The sequence below is a fragment of the Chionomys nivalis genome, chromosome X (assembly GCF_950005125.1).
Source record: "Chionomys nivalis chromosome X, mChiNiv1.1, whole genome shotgun sequence".
Classification (NCBI taxonomy): Eukaryota; Metazoa; Chordata; class Mammalia; order Rodentia; family Cricetidae; genus Chionomys; species Chionomys nivalis.
Window position 1 is genome coordinate 117,389,038 of NC_080112.1, and position 13,658 is coordinate 117,402,695.

General features: G+C 41.7%; 1 protein-coding gene across 1 annotated transcript; it reads left to right on the plus strand.

The window, feature by feature from the left end:
- Positions 1-4,560: 4,560 nt before the first annotated feature.
- LOC130868084 (homeobox protein Rhox13-like) lies at positions 4,561-8,401 on the plus strand. Its single transcript, XM_057760325.1, has 4 exons — positions 4,561-4,576; positions 4,809-5,211; positions 7,156-7,201; positions 8,351-8,401. The coding sequence occupies exons 1-4, from the start codon at positions 4,561-4,563 to the stop codon at positions 8,399-8,401; spliced, it is 516 nt and encodes a 171-aa protein (XP_057616308.1).
- The last annotated feature ends 5,257 nt before the right edge of the window (positions 8,402-13,658 follow it).

Sequence of the window (13,658 nt, forward strand, 5' to 3'; positions counted from 1 at the left end):
AAGTCTCTTGCCAACCCTAAAATGGCTCTCTTAATTAAGATATCTTCTTCCCTGCTCCCATATCCACCCTTCCTCCATCCCAAAGCATCCCATTCCCCCAAGCTCTCCCCAATCCTCCCCTTCTCCCTTCTCTCTCCCCATATCCTCTTACCCCCACCCCACCCCACCCTCATGCTCCCAACTTTTGCCTGGCAATCTTGTCTACTTCCAATATCCAGGAGGATAGCTATATGTTATCCAAGAAAGGAGTCCGAAGCAAAAGAGCAAGAAGAGGGCTGCTGCTTCTTTTTAAAGTGAAAGAGACCACACCCCAGTGGGATGGTATCTCAAAGGCTATTGGCTGAAGGAACAGAAGGAGTTCCCGCAGCAGGAAGTAGCTGTTGGTTATTCAGGAGCTGGCTGGCAGGACAGAAACTTCTGACTACAAATGGTACCCACTATCCAATGTAGATCCACATAAGACCTGAAAAAAAAAAAGGTTCAAAACACACAAAAACAGAGCTAAACTCTGCTTCTTATTCTTGTGTTTCTCATGCCTGCAGTCTTTCATATGGGTCCCAGTACAGAGAGGCATCTCTCAGCTGCTGCCTATGGGCTTAAACTACATGCTGCATGGAAAATTTGGGGGGGGTTGTTCATGCAGACAGAAAAGGCTACAAATATGCAGTTAAGACAGATTCAGACAGGAATAAACCTCTAAACAGGTTACAGTGTGTATAAAAATATATACAGGTGTCTCGAAAAACCAAAATATATATATATATATATATATATATATATATATATATATATATATACAGGTTTGGGAGAGAAAAGAAAAATGTTAAATAAAGTCCTTAAAAAGGAATACAGTAAGAAAAACATATAATAAGCTACATAAAGATAAAAAAACACACAGAGAATCTGGATCCTGTATGTTTTTTATTGTCTTTAAATTTTTGACTGCTAAGAGAAACTGAATTTTAAAACTTCTAGATTCAACCAACCTATATATTTTAAAAATTACTTCAAATTTTAAGTCAAAATATGTTATTTGGGGGAAGAGGTTATGCTTTTATTTCCACAGGAAATGAAAAGCTATGGATTCATCCAGGTTAAAGAAAATCAGGTTTGATTGAGGAAGACACCCTGTAAATCCTGGCTAAAAACATAAAGAAATAAACCTAGGAGGACTACAAGACATGTGGTGTATATTTTACCTGCTTAAACATATAACAAAAAGTCGTCTTTAACTGACTCATGTACAAAGCACAATCTATACCTATACTAAAACAGATTTGTATGTTACCTTTAAAAGTTTATACATTTTCAGAGAAAGTGGACCAGATACCAATGAAAATGATACCCCAGGTGATCCAGCATCCATAGCAGCTTTGAGGCTGCTGACTGAGATGATTTAGTCTCACAGATTACTCCAGCTGACTTTTGCTAGCAATTATCCTGACAAAGATAACTGCTAACAATTATCCTTATTTATTTAAGGTTTCTCCAAAGATGTTAGTGCCCCCAAACAACAGGAAATAGTCTAGAGAACTATACCTACCTTATTGTCATTTAAGGAGGGTTGGTTATAAGTTGTTATTGGTGATAGGCAATGTAGACAGAATTTTCTGTTCTGCCTGATTGCTCAGCTACTCAGTCCCAAAGAAACACACAGAGGCTTATATTAATTATAAACTGATTGGCCTATTAGCTCAGGCTTATAACTAACTAGCTCTTACAACTTAAACTAACCCATAATTTTATATATTTAGTCACGTGGTTTGGTGCCTTACTCAATGAGTCATTCTCATCTTGCTTCCTCTGCATCTGACTGGTGACTCATGCTCTGCCTTTCCTCTTCTCAGAATTCTCTGAGTCTGGTAGCCCTGCCTATACTTCCTGCCTGGCTACTGTCCAATCAGTGTTTTATTCAACTAATACAAGTGACAAATCTTTATAGTGTACAAGAGCATTATCCCAAGCAAATAAAAAAAACTAAAGAGTTAAATTCAAAGATCTCTTTCTAAAGAAAAAACATGGAATGGGATATAGAAATGATAGGATAAAGGGATAAATTACTAGTCATGCAAGAAAGCCTAACCACCTTAAAACATAGTAAGCTTGATATTTACACTGAGGGTCACCTGTTCATGATAACAGCAAAAGAGAAGTAGCATCACATCCAATGGCATATCAGTATAATGAATAGTGCCCTCAGAAAACATGGAGGTCATAAAATACCTTGGACAACATATTTAAGGCATTGAAAATAAAATTTAAAGCCCTGTCAATGGATAATTTCATATCTTATATAACCAATTATTCAAAAAGTTAGCAGGGGATGTTGGTAGCAATGTTATTATCCCAGAAAATGGGAGAGAGGTAGAAGAGGACCAGAACAAGGTTATCCTAAGATATAGGGAATTCTGGAACTAATGAGACTACATGAAATTCTGTGCCCCCCAAAAAAAACATTTTAAAAAAGCTCACCTGAAATAATAATATGAAGTGAGACATGGAAAGTTCTATAACAATATAGATTTTAATATATCATTTTTAATAATATATAATAAAAATAGAGCATCCTAAGGCAATGTGAACTCACTATATTAAAGCCTAAAAGGTAAACTGGAAATTCTAACCACAAGAAGTAATATACACATTTTTTTCAAACATACAGGGAATATTCTCCCGATAGTTTACATAATAAGACAAAAACACATTAGTGAATTTTAAAAATTAAATCAGACCCCCTGCTCATTTGTTTACTGTAAATAGAAATAGTATAATTGGTAGAAAGAAATGGTTGTCTTTTTTTAGACAGACTGTCATTTTCTATTTTTAGATAGTGTCATGTGTCGCTTACTGAACACAAACTCACTTTGTAGACTAGGATGACTCTGGCGTTACAGCGTCCAGCTCCTCAACTGATAGCATTACAGACTGGCACACATCATATTGGCTTTATGCAGCTCATAGGGATCCTGTGCCTTTAAGCTTGCTAGGTAAGAACTATTGCAAACTGAGCTACAACCCCAGTTCAGAAATGTATGTTTTTGCTATTCTGGTCAGACTAGAAAGAAAAATCTCATATTCTTGATACTTTGACAAAAGCAATGTCAGTATTTAGAGCAAAGAGGGAAGGAAAATTCAGGAAAGATAAATATGTAGATTTAGTTGTGAGGTAGTTACCAGAACTGTGAGGTAAGTCTTATCCTGGAAGAATTTCAGCACCAGGGCTCCAGAATATTCCCAGCCCCAAATAGTGTGTGCCTGGACAGACACTAGTACTTTAGGGCACCTTCCATTTTAAGAGTGACCAGAACATGCTGGGGAAAGCTGGCTGCCTCTGGACCAGTCTGACCACATGCCAGTGAAGGGGCTGCTTGACTCTGGGATGGAAACCAGGCACAAGGGCCTGCTCTTGACACTTTCACCATTCACAGAAGACGTTAGAAATGCGTTCAAGAGAAAGGTGAGGAACCTCAGCACAGGTGTGACTGTTCTCACACTTTGCCAGCGCTCATGAAGGCTGGACAGTACTACTAAGCTCCTCCTCAGTAGCCCTGGTGAAGATGAGCCCACCGATCTGCCTGCTGAATAGCCCCAGGACTTGCAACCCTGCCCAAGCTCCTGCAAAGTCAGAACATGGAAGCAAGCAGGCTCTATCTTAGCTACTTTTCTATTGCTTGAAGAGATACCACCATAAAGGCAACTTATAAAAGAAAGCATTTAGCTGGTAGTTTGCTTACAGTTTCAGAGGGTGAGTCCATGACCAATACCATAGGAAGCAAGGCAGCAGGTAGGCAGGCATGGCGCTGGAGCAGTAGCTGAGTGCTTACATCTTCATCAACAAGCACTCGGCCGGGGGTGGTGTTGACTGGGAATGCTGTGGGCCTTTGAGACTTCAAAGCCCACCTCCAACAACATGCCTCTTCCAACAAGGCCAGACATCCTCTAACATGGCTATAGTTCCCAATCTTTCCAACATAGTTCTACCAACTGGGGAACAAGCATTCAAATATATAAGTCTATAGGGGTCATTAGCATTAAAGCCACTACAGGATCTAACTTCACTTTCTGCAAAAACTCAAAGGCAGAGGCCTCCTAGATAATCACATTCATTTATTGTTTCTGTCAACTACCAAGGACCTAATGTGGGACACTAGACCAAGAGGTAATTCTCCAAAATGTCCCCAATGTCTCCAGAGCTACTGAGGAATCTCTTCTTACGCCCTAAAATTTGTTTTCCATAGTTGACCACCACCCCTTCTGTAGAAAGATAATTCACCAAGGTCAGAGGACTTAGCTGAGATGGTGTTTTAAAGGCCGTATCTGGTCTACTTTCCTAATAACCGTGCCCTTCCTTCAAAAACATGCTGCTCGCCAAAGCATCAAACTGCTCTTATGTAGGCACCTCAGGGATCAACCCGTAAGAAGCCAGGACAGTACATCTATAACTGGACACATTGTATATAGGGAGTAGGCGGGAAGAAATCTCTTCCAGGTCAAGGGTCACAGTTCTATTCTTTAGCTGAACTTCCGAAGATTCCGTCTCAGTTGGTAGACGTAGAACAAATGGACAGCGTTCAAGGTATGTGTGTTACAAGATCAGCTACTTGTTCAACCTGGGAGTTGATGAGAGTGACAGGATAGGAGGGTATGGTCAGTAAGTGGTTGGGAATAGTGGTTTAACAATCTCCATGAGAGTAAGGGTTCGGAAAAGATGGTTGGATACGGCACGGCACACTTCCGGCTTCGCCATGATTTTACTCCTATGCCGAGCCCTAGCCTGATGCCTCATCTTTTTGTTTCCCCATTTCCAGGTATGAAAGCTTTACCCGCTGAAGATGGAAGAAATGAGGAAGAGAGTGGACAGGGCCAGTCAGCATGTGGAGCCGTAGCAGCGGAACAGGAAACAGAAAAGGAATCAAATGGCGAAAGCCACTCTGCTGCTGGCACTTCACGCCCCATAGATGATGACATGAACAAGGATGATGGTGATACCAACGGAGACCACGGGAGTGAGCAGCAACCAAAGGAGCTGATTCCTGATCGTGTGGATGGCGAGAGAGTGCCGGCGGTACCGATTCCTGATGGTGGGCCGAGACTGCCGTCTGTACCAAAGCAGGTGCCACGACGTCGCCTACGCCATCGATTCAACCAGTGGCAGCTGGAGGAACTGGAGCGCATCTTCCAGAGCAATGGCTCCCTCGGCTTTACAGCAAGGTGAGGATTTTGCCTGGCCTGATGCCTTACTTAAGGAGAGCATGCACTGGTCCCCCATGACAGTTGACTTTCTCCCTGGTCCCCGACATGCCGTCGTTTATTTTTTTAATCATATGTTATTTATTTAACTTCATTTATTTGTTGGTGTACGTTAGTGAGTGTGGAGTGTGTGTGTGTGTGTGTGTGTGTATGTTCACACACACCATTTGGCACATGTGGAGGTCAGAGGACAGTTGTGGGAGTAAGTCAATGCATCAAATTCAGGTCATCAGGCTTGCAGGCCAGCAGTATCCCACTTTGCAATCTTGTCAGCACCCCCAAAACACTTGCCTCTTGAAATATTAGACTCCTGAAAAATTTGGACTGCTGGATCCTGTGTCCTGCACCATAATTCTGGAGCAGGCCCACAGCATTCCCAGTTAACACCACCCCCGGCCGAGTGCTTGTTGATGAAGATGTAAGCACTCAGCTACTGCTCCAGCGCCATGCCTGCCTACCTGCTGCCTTGCTTCCTATGGTATTGGTCATGGACTCACCCTCTGAAACTGTAAGAGTCGTGCAAAATGGGAATAAATGTATTTTATATAATATGTAAATAAATCAAGTGGAAAACTTCAGGTCATGTCTGCTATATTAGTAAAGTCCTCTTAAAAGAGGCATGTAAGCCTGAGGTATGTTTGGGATAATACAGAGAGACATCCTTTTCTTGTCAAAAGTTTAGATAACTCTGCATATCTTGTTTTATATATATATAATTTTTATAATTATGAATTAATTGGAACATTTCTCTCCTTAACCCCCACCTTCAGGGTCTCACTATGAATCCCTTCATGGCCTGGAACTCACATTTGAGGCCAGTAGAGCAGACTGGCCTTAAAGTCAGAGAAACACCCACCTCTGACCCCCAAGTGCTGGGTTTAAATGTACTGCCAAGCCTGACCCCAACTTTCTCCTCCTATTTTTGGCCTCCTTTTTTGCTATTCCACAGGAAAGGGTTCATAAAAGCAATACTTAATATTGGACTGAGATCTAGGGCATGCTCCAGCTTTTCTGGGTTTCTTTTTCTGTTTATTCTTATTTATTGAGGGGTACCATCTCACTCTGTAGTCCTGGCTGGCCTGAAACTTGCAAGGACCCTTTACCTGAGCCTCTCTTACTCTAGGAATTCAAGAAGGATATTCTGGAAGGTTTTTCTAATGTTTCCTGTCTGTTGTGCTTTAAATATTTTATTTCCCGGAGCTGGTGAGATGTTCAGTCAGTAAAAGCACTTGCCACCAAGCTGGAGAACCTGAGTTCCACCCTCAGAATCCACATCCGTGGTAGAAGAAGGAAACTAACTTCCATCAGGCATCCTTTAGCCTCCCCTTGTTTACTGTGGTTCTGGGGCACATGTGCACGTGTACACACACACACACACATACATACACCAAATAATTAAAATAAAGGTAATATTCTATTTTCCCCAAAGATGGATCACATTGGACATTCTCGTGCATGAGCTGAATATTAAAAATCCTCATGTGCTCTTTATTTATCCATCCTCTTTTGAGTTTAATCCTTCTGTCCAGGCAAAGGGCCTCACACAGGGTTTTGCTTGTGTATTTGCTTTGTAGCTTTTTCTTTGTTTTGTTTTCTCTTGTTTTTAGAGACAAAGTCTCCTACACCACTACACCCAGTGTTAAGAGCATTTCTTTTGAGGCTATTGGTGCCTGTGTTGGTGCTTTTAAAATTGCTTATTGGGGTCATGCTTGGATTTTCATGTCTGTAAATGGTACATTAATAAAAAAAATGCTTGTAGAATTTGTTTAAAGCTCCAAAGCCTTAAAGGTGAATATCACAGAAGGTGGGTGATGAGCCTAATATTTTAAAACAAATATGAAATAGCTTTCACATATTATTTCATCTCTAATGCTAAATACTGAACATCTGCTTTTTTGTCCTCAGAAAACAACTAGCAAGATGGATGGGTGTGAGTGAAGCCTTGGTGAAGGTCAGTAAACTTAAAAAAGCCATTTTTCAGGACAGTCATTCTAGAACTTGCTTTAGGTCTTGGGCTCTTTTATCTTATCTATGAAATTATTTTGTTGTTGGCATAACACTGTTTGAAAATTATTTTTAAAATTTGTTTTTCTAATTTTATTATGTGTATGTCTCTGTGGGCATATACAACATGTGTGCAAGTACTAGAAGATGCATCAATCCCCTAGAGCTGGAGTTACTGGTGGTTGTGATCCACCCACAATAGGTGCTGGGAACCAAACTCTAGTCCTTTGCAAGAGCCCCAAGTGCTCTTAATTGCTGAGCATCTCTGCATCCCCCTCATAATGACTTTTGAGCTTTATGGTCTTTGTGAGTAGAAATGAAATAATGAAGCCTCCCTACAGAAAGGACACATCCCATAACGGAACATAACTTCGGACAGAAATAAAGAATAGTACTAAAAACTGCTTTTACTCCATAGACACATATATGTTACACATACATGTATACTATGAATAAATTATGAGCATATACATTTTAATTTTTAAAATAGGTATATAGTATATATACAGATATATTAATTACATCTAGATAAATAAGTAGATATTCCATATGTGCAACTCCTTGTAATACTGATACCCTTTGGGTAGGGTTTCTCTGTGGAGTCATACTGGGTTTGTGATATACAAATTATTCAAATTTGTTTGACTAGTGGCTCCATGATCCTAAACTATTTGAAATACTAAAAACGAAGTATAGATTCTATCCTTACAGGAGCAATTTAAGTGAGGTGATAGCTCACAGGCTGAACCCAGCACTCATAAAGTTTATGTAAACACTGGTGCATCTGCCTGAAAATGCTGCTAACATCCTCCAGAATGGATTACTGTAGAGAGGTGGAAAGACGTGCCACATCTGGACACTTACTTGTCCAGGGACTATTCTGCAGTGCTGGGGTGGAAACCAGGGCCTCCCATATTCTAGGCAAGCACTGGACCCTGTGCCAGCCCCTCAACCCCTCACAGAATTATGGCAGTGAGACAGCAGGTTCTGTGCAGTCTAAATTATCACTGATATGTAAGGTTACATGACAGACTTTTCAGCTGTGGTCCTTAAAGTTTAATGTGCTAAACCGATTCCTTTTCCTCAATCACTGTAGAGATGGTTTCAGAAGAGGAGAGAGCAACACAGCAGATATATGAGGCTGTGAGCACCCAGATGTTCTCCTCCGGCTTCCCATAACCTCTCTCTGAAGATTGTGGGGGAGACCAGAGTGCCACTGTCACCAGGTGTCAGATACACGGATTTATTTTCTGTCACCAACAATATATTGTTATATTCTTATTTCCAAATCACTCGCATCTCAATAAAGATTGTAGACTCTCAATAAATTTGTTTCATGTGCTTTCTGGTTTAGTAAAATATGTGTGTAAGCTATTGAAGAAATTTCCTTTAAACAGAATAACAAGGCCTCCTTGCATGAGATGAAATTGCTGTTCTACCTTATGCAGGCCTTTTATATTTCAAGAGCTTTCCAGAGCTTTCCAAATTGCATAGTAGGTTTTCACTGACCCACACATTCTTTTTTTATTCACCTGTCATGCTGGGCTTACCCCTTCTCCTACCACTTAGGACAAAAAAAATATACAAGAGATTCAGGACAAGAAGACCCTAGGGAGAAATGGTGTTTATCTAGATAGAGCTGACTCTGGTCATACTCAGAATTTTAGTTCAACCCTGATCTCTGAGAAACTTTCTTATATAGGCCATTCATGGGATTCTTGGGAAGCAGCCCAGTGTCTTTTAATTTAGGCTGCTCCACAAACTCTTCTATCCCTTTCCATGGCAAACACAGGACATTTCAGTCACTTTGCCAGAGTCTTGCTGCTTCCAAAGGAAGAGAAGAACCTACCCCACCCAGTTCATAATGAGGCTCTTTCTTTTGTCCCCTGACCTAAACCCAGCAGGCATGTTGTCCCTTTTCCCTAGAGCATACACTGACTGACACTTAAGATATCTTCTCGAAGTTTCAGAATGAGACTAATATTTAAAATCTTTATTTTTTTTCAATACCGTAACTTCTTAAATAGCTTCTGGTAAATGAGATAGCCCTTAAAAACTCAAGAAACACCCAGTGTGCTACATTACTGTAGCCACCTTGTGGTTCTTCGTTCCTGGGATCTTCCAGAGTCACAGATGATGTGGAGGGACACTGAGAAGAAGCAGGTATCTCTACTCCCAAAGCCCATGGTCCCCAACGACTTCATTACTGATGCAAAAGTTCACACCCCCACCCCATTCAGGGCTGGAATTCTTCAGTAGCTGCTCTGTCAGACTCAGAACCCAGTAATAGGTTTTCTAGCGCAATAATAGGTTTCTCTGCCAACACAGTAAGCCAGATCAAGCCGAACAGAAAAGATAAAAGAATGGGTTTATTTGAGTAAAGCAACTCCTGGGTGAGTCCTCCAGTCCCAGAGATCAGAGCAGAGAAGTCATGTGGCCAAACTAAAACAGGAAGCATATATCTCTGTAGGGAAGGGGTGATGATGTGTCCTCCACAAGCTGGGTTTGTGCCTGAGTATGGTCAAAAACTGACCACTTTAGGCGGGTTCTTGGGCTACTGGCAACTTCAGGGGGAGCTGCCACGGTCACCAAGAATGCAGAACTGGGCTTTTTGGTGACTTTTCTTTGTTGGAGGTTCTCTGAGAGGGTGGGGTTTGGAAAGAGAGGAATGGGGCTTTCTGGATCAAGCAGGAGTGAGCCGGAGGTTCCAGCTGAATACCCCAGCTGCTTGTACCTCCTGCTGTGCTCTGCCCCACACTTCCAATCCTGGAAGCCCAGGCCGATGCTCGCAAGAGAGGCAAGAGCGGCATCCTTCACTTAAGGGTGCCGGCAGAGGGTTTGGTGTGATGTTTGTTCTCAGGACCTAGAGCACATAGCTAACATATATGCAGCCAGCAAAAAGCCTGTTTTAAACGTGGCTTATGAGACAAGTAGACAGGGACGCAGGTGAGGCAGCCCTGAGAGTGTGGGAGCAACAGATCTCACCCTGTCCCCTTTGTCTGCCATTTGGTGGCATAGGTGAGGGAAAGATGCACCCCCCCCCCCGCTCCACCCTTTGCTATGAGAGAGAACTGGTCCTGGGTTAATAGAGTGAGAGAACTACTCCTGCCCTCACAAAACAGCAGGCCCTGCACTCCACCTGGGCAACACTGACCCTGTTGTCAGGTGTGCAGGTGAACCAGCTCTGAGGGTGTGAAAGCAGGAGAGCTGACCCCCCCCCCCACTGCCCCATATGTCCCCTACAGCAATCAGGAGAGAGGGCCCTGCACCTCTCCCGGGCAAAACAGTAGAGTTAGTCCTGGTGGTGTGAGTATAGGTGACCAGGATCTGAGGACCTGAGAGCAGGAGAACTGGCCCTTCACCTTTCTGCAGGCTGCATTGGGTGAACTAGCCAAGGCAGTGCTGGAGAACTCACCCAGGTAGTGACGCTGAGGGAAAGCTGATGGATTGGCCAACCTAGCCCCCATCCAGGCCCAGAATTAGGATTATGAGTTGGCTCACCTCCACATCCACCTCATCATCTAGGAACTGTTGGCACATGTAAAGGGGACAACCCTTCAAATCCAAATCAGCAGGATCTCCATGACACAGGACAACAATAGAATATCCAAGAGGAGTCCCAGTGAGGGCCCATTATTGGTGGTGTAGCAGAAGCCAGAGGCCACGAGCCAGACCAATGTCTCATGGCAATGAACACTTACAAGTAAAGATAAATGAACTAAAGGGTAAAAACTGTGTGGGTGATGTGGAATGTCCTTCTGTATATGTATTCCTTTTATTGGTTGATGAATAAAGCTGTTCAGCCAGTGGCTTAGCAGAATAGAGATATATAAAGAGAGAGTAGGTGGAATCAAGCAGATGCCAGCCAGCCACCAAGGAAACAAGACATGTAAAAAAATGAGGTAATACCACAGTCACATGGCAATTCATAGACAAATAGAAATGGGTTAATTTAAGATGTAAGAGCTAACTAGAAATATGTCTGAGCCATCAGCCAAAAAGTGCTGTGATTAATATAGTTTCTGTGTGAGCATTCGAGTCTGGGCAGTCAGGAAATGAAAGTGCAGTCTCTGTTTACATGTGACTCAACAGGCCACACTACAGCTTCCATTATGAGATTATTCTCTTTTTGTTTCATTTTGTTTGGTTTAATTTGGTTTGGTTTTTTTCTTTTAAATTTGGTTTGGTTTTGGGAGGAGGTTGTAAGAGCAGAGGGCAGATGTGAGGATAAGGGTGCAAGATAAGTGGAATTTTAGTGTGTGGTGTGAAATCCACGAAGAATCAATAAAAGTTAAAGAAAAGACAAGAAAAGAATCAGAGACCCACTCACTCATGCCCTCTAAGCACATGGTAGCTCACAACCATCTGTAACTCCAGTCCCAGGGGATCCAGCACCCTCTTTTGGACTGCTCAGGTACTACATACACTTGGTGGACAGACATTCATCCAGGCAAAACCCCCACATACATAAAATAAAAGCATTTTAAAAGCAAAATCTAGAAAAATATACAGAACAGATAAGTAAAATCCAAAGAAATTTCCCATGACCTTGATAAGAGATAAAATTCAATTCTAGGCCAAAGACTTTAGTGAATCAAAGATCACTTCAAAATCATATAAACTGAGATCAAAATGGGAGCTAGTATCTTACCTCCAAATAACATTATTGGTTTTTCTATCTAGTGATGTGCATGAAGGTTGTGTATGCACGTGTTGGAGGGGTGTGCATGTCTGCTTGTGCATATAGAAACTAGATGTCAGGGGTCTTTCTCAATTGTTCTCTAGCTTTTTGGGGGGAGGTGAGGGGATTGAGACCAGGTTTCTCTGTGTAACAGCCCTAGCTGTCCTGGAACTCACTCTAATCCAGGATGGTCTTGAACTCACAGAGATCTGCCTGCCTCTGCCCCCCAAGTGCTAGTATTAAAGATAGGCACCACCACTGCCTGGTTCTCTATCTAATTTTTTTTTAGACAAAATTACTTCCTGAACCTGGAGCTCCCCAGTTCAGCCAGTTATCCCTAGGGGCTTTGTACCTCCACCCCACACCGAATTTCATCAGAACTGGGTTTAGAGATGGCTACTGCTACTGCATTGCCTGAACTTTTTTTTTTTTTATATCTCCGAGTTTTATGCAACACAGCATGAAATATTCACAGCTTTTTTGCCTGAACTTTTTATGGGAATAAAGAAAAAGTGCTGGCAAGCCAAATACAGGCATATATTAAAAAGATCAACAAAGTGGCAGGAAACAAAATCAAATCACAAAACTAGGCCAAATGGTGACGGCTCACTCCTTTAATCCCAGCACTCAAGAGGCAGAGGCAGGGGGATCTCTGTGATTTTGAGGCCAGCCTGGTCTACATAGTGAATTCAAGGCTAGTCAGGGTTACAAGGTGAAAGTCTGTCAAAAAAAAAAAAAAACTACTTCAAGCCGGTAACCTTGCATATACACCAACAACAAGCATGCATGTAAATGAAACAAAAATTAATGCCAAATGGACTAAGTGACTAAAGGCCCCAGAATGAAACCTGAAATGCTGGAATTACTGGGGGAAAAACATAGGCATTACCCCACAAGATATAAGCATAGGAAAGGACATTGTGGATAGGATTTCATTAGCTCAGGAATTAAGATCAACAATTGACAAATGGAAACTCATAAAATGAAAGCCTTCTTACAGCAAAAGAAATAATCAAGTTTTTTTATCTAAGACTGTAAGGGATGTGGGAATTTTGATTCGGATTGGCTTGGAAGCCTTTAAAGTGAATAAGAATCTTTGTCCGCAGTACATCAGACAAACAACTCATATCCACAATGTACAGAGCACTCACACAAATAATAACACCACTAAACTCAAGAAAAGAAATGACCCAAAGTAAAAAAAAATGGGCTATGGATCTGGACAGGGAGCTCTCAGAATAAGAAATAATTAAAGAAAATCTCAAAAAGTGTTCAATATCCTCAGCAATTAGAAAAATTCAAATGAAAACCACTTTAAAAATAACCTCCCCCAGTGAAAATGGCTAAACTGCTGAGAAGAACTGCCAGCAAATGCTGGCGGTGATATGGGAAAGGGAAGCCTTGCTCACCATAGGTGAAAAAAACTGCCGTTGCCACTCTGAAAATCAGTGTGGAGAAGTCTCGAAAAGCTAAAATTAAATCTACTAGAGGACCCAACTATACCACTCCTTGGCATATGGCCAAAACACCCTATTCCACAGAGACGAGCTCAGGCATGTTCACTGCGGCCCTATTCATAATAGTTTGGAAATGGGAACAACCTAAATGTCCTTCAAGTGATGGATGGATTGTAAAAATGTAGTGTAGACACGCTATACCACAGTACTTGTCTGTAAAAAAGATGAAGTTATTAAATCTGCAGTGGATGAAACTAGGAAATATA

What these genes read in the sequence shown, in the direction of transcription:
- LOC130868084 (XM_057760325.1), top strand. An exon ending in TCCCTCGGCTTTACAGCAAG is followed by an intron (nt 5,212 to 7,155) that starts GTGAGGATTTTG and finishes TTTTGTCCTCAG; the next exon opens with AAAACAACTAGCAAGATGGA. An exon ending in TGAGTGAAGCCTTGGTGAAG is followed by an intron (nt 7,202 to 8,350) that starts GTCAGTAAACTT and finishes CAATCACTGTAG; the next exon opens with AGATGGTTTCAGAAGAGGAG.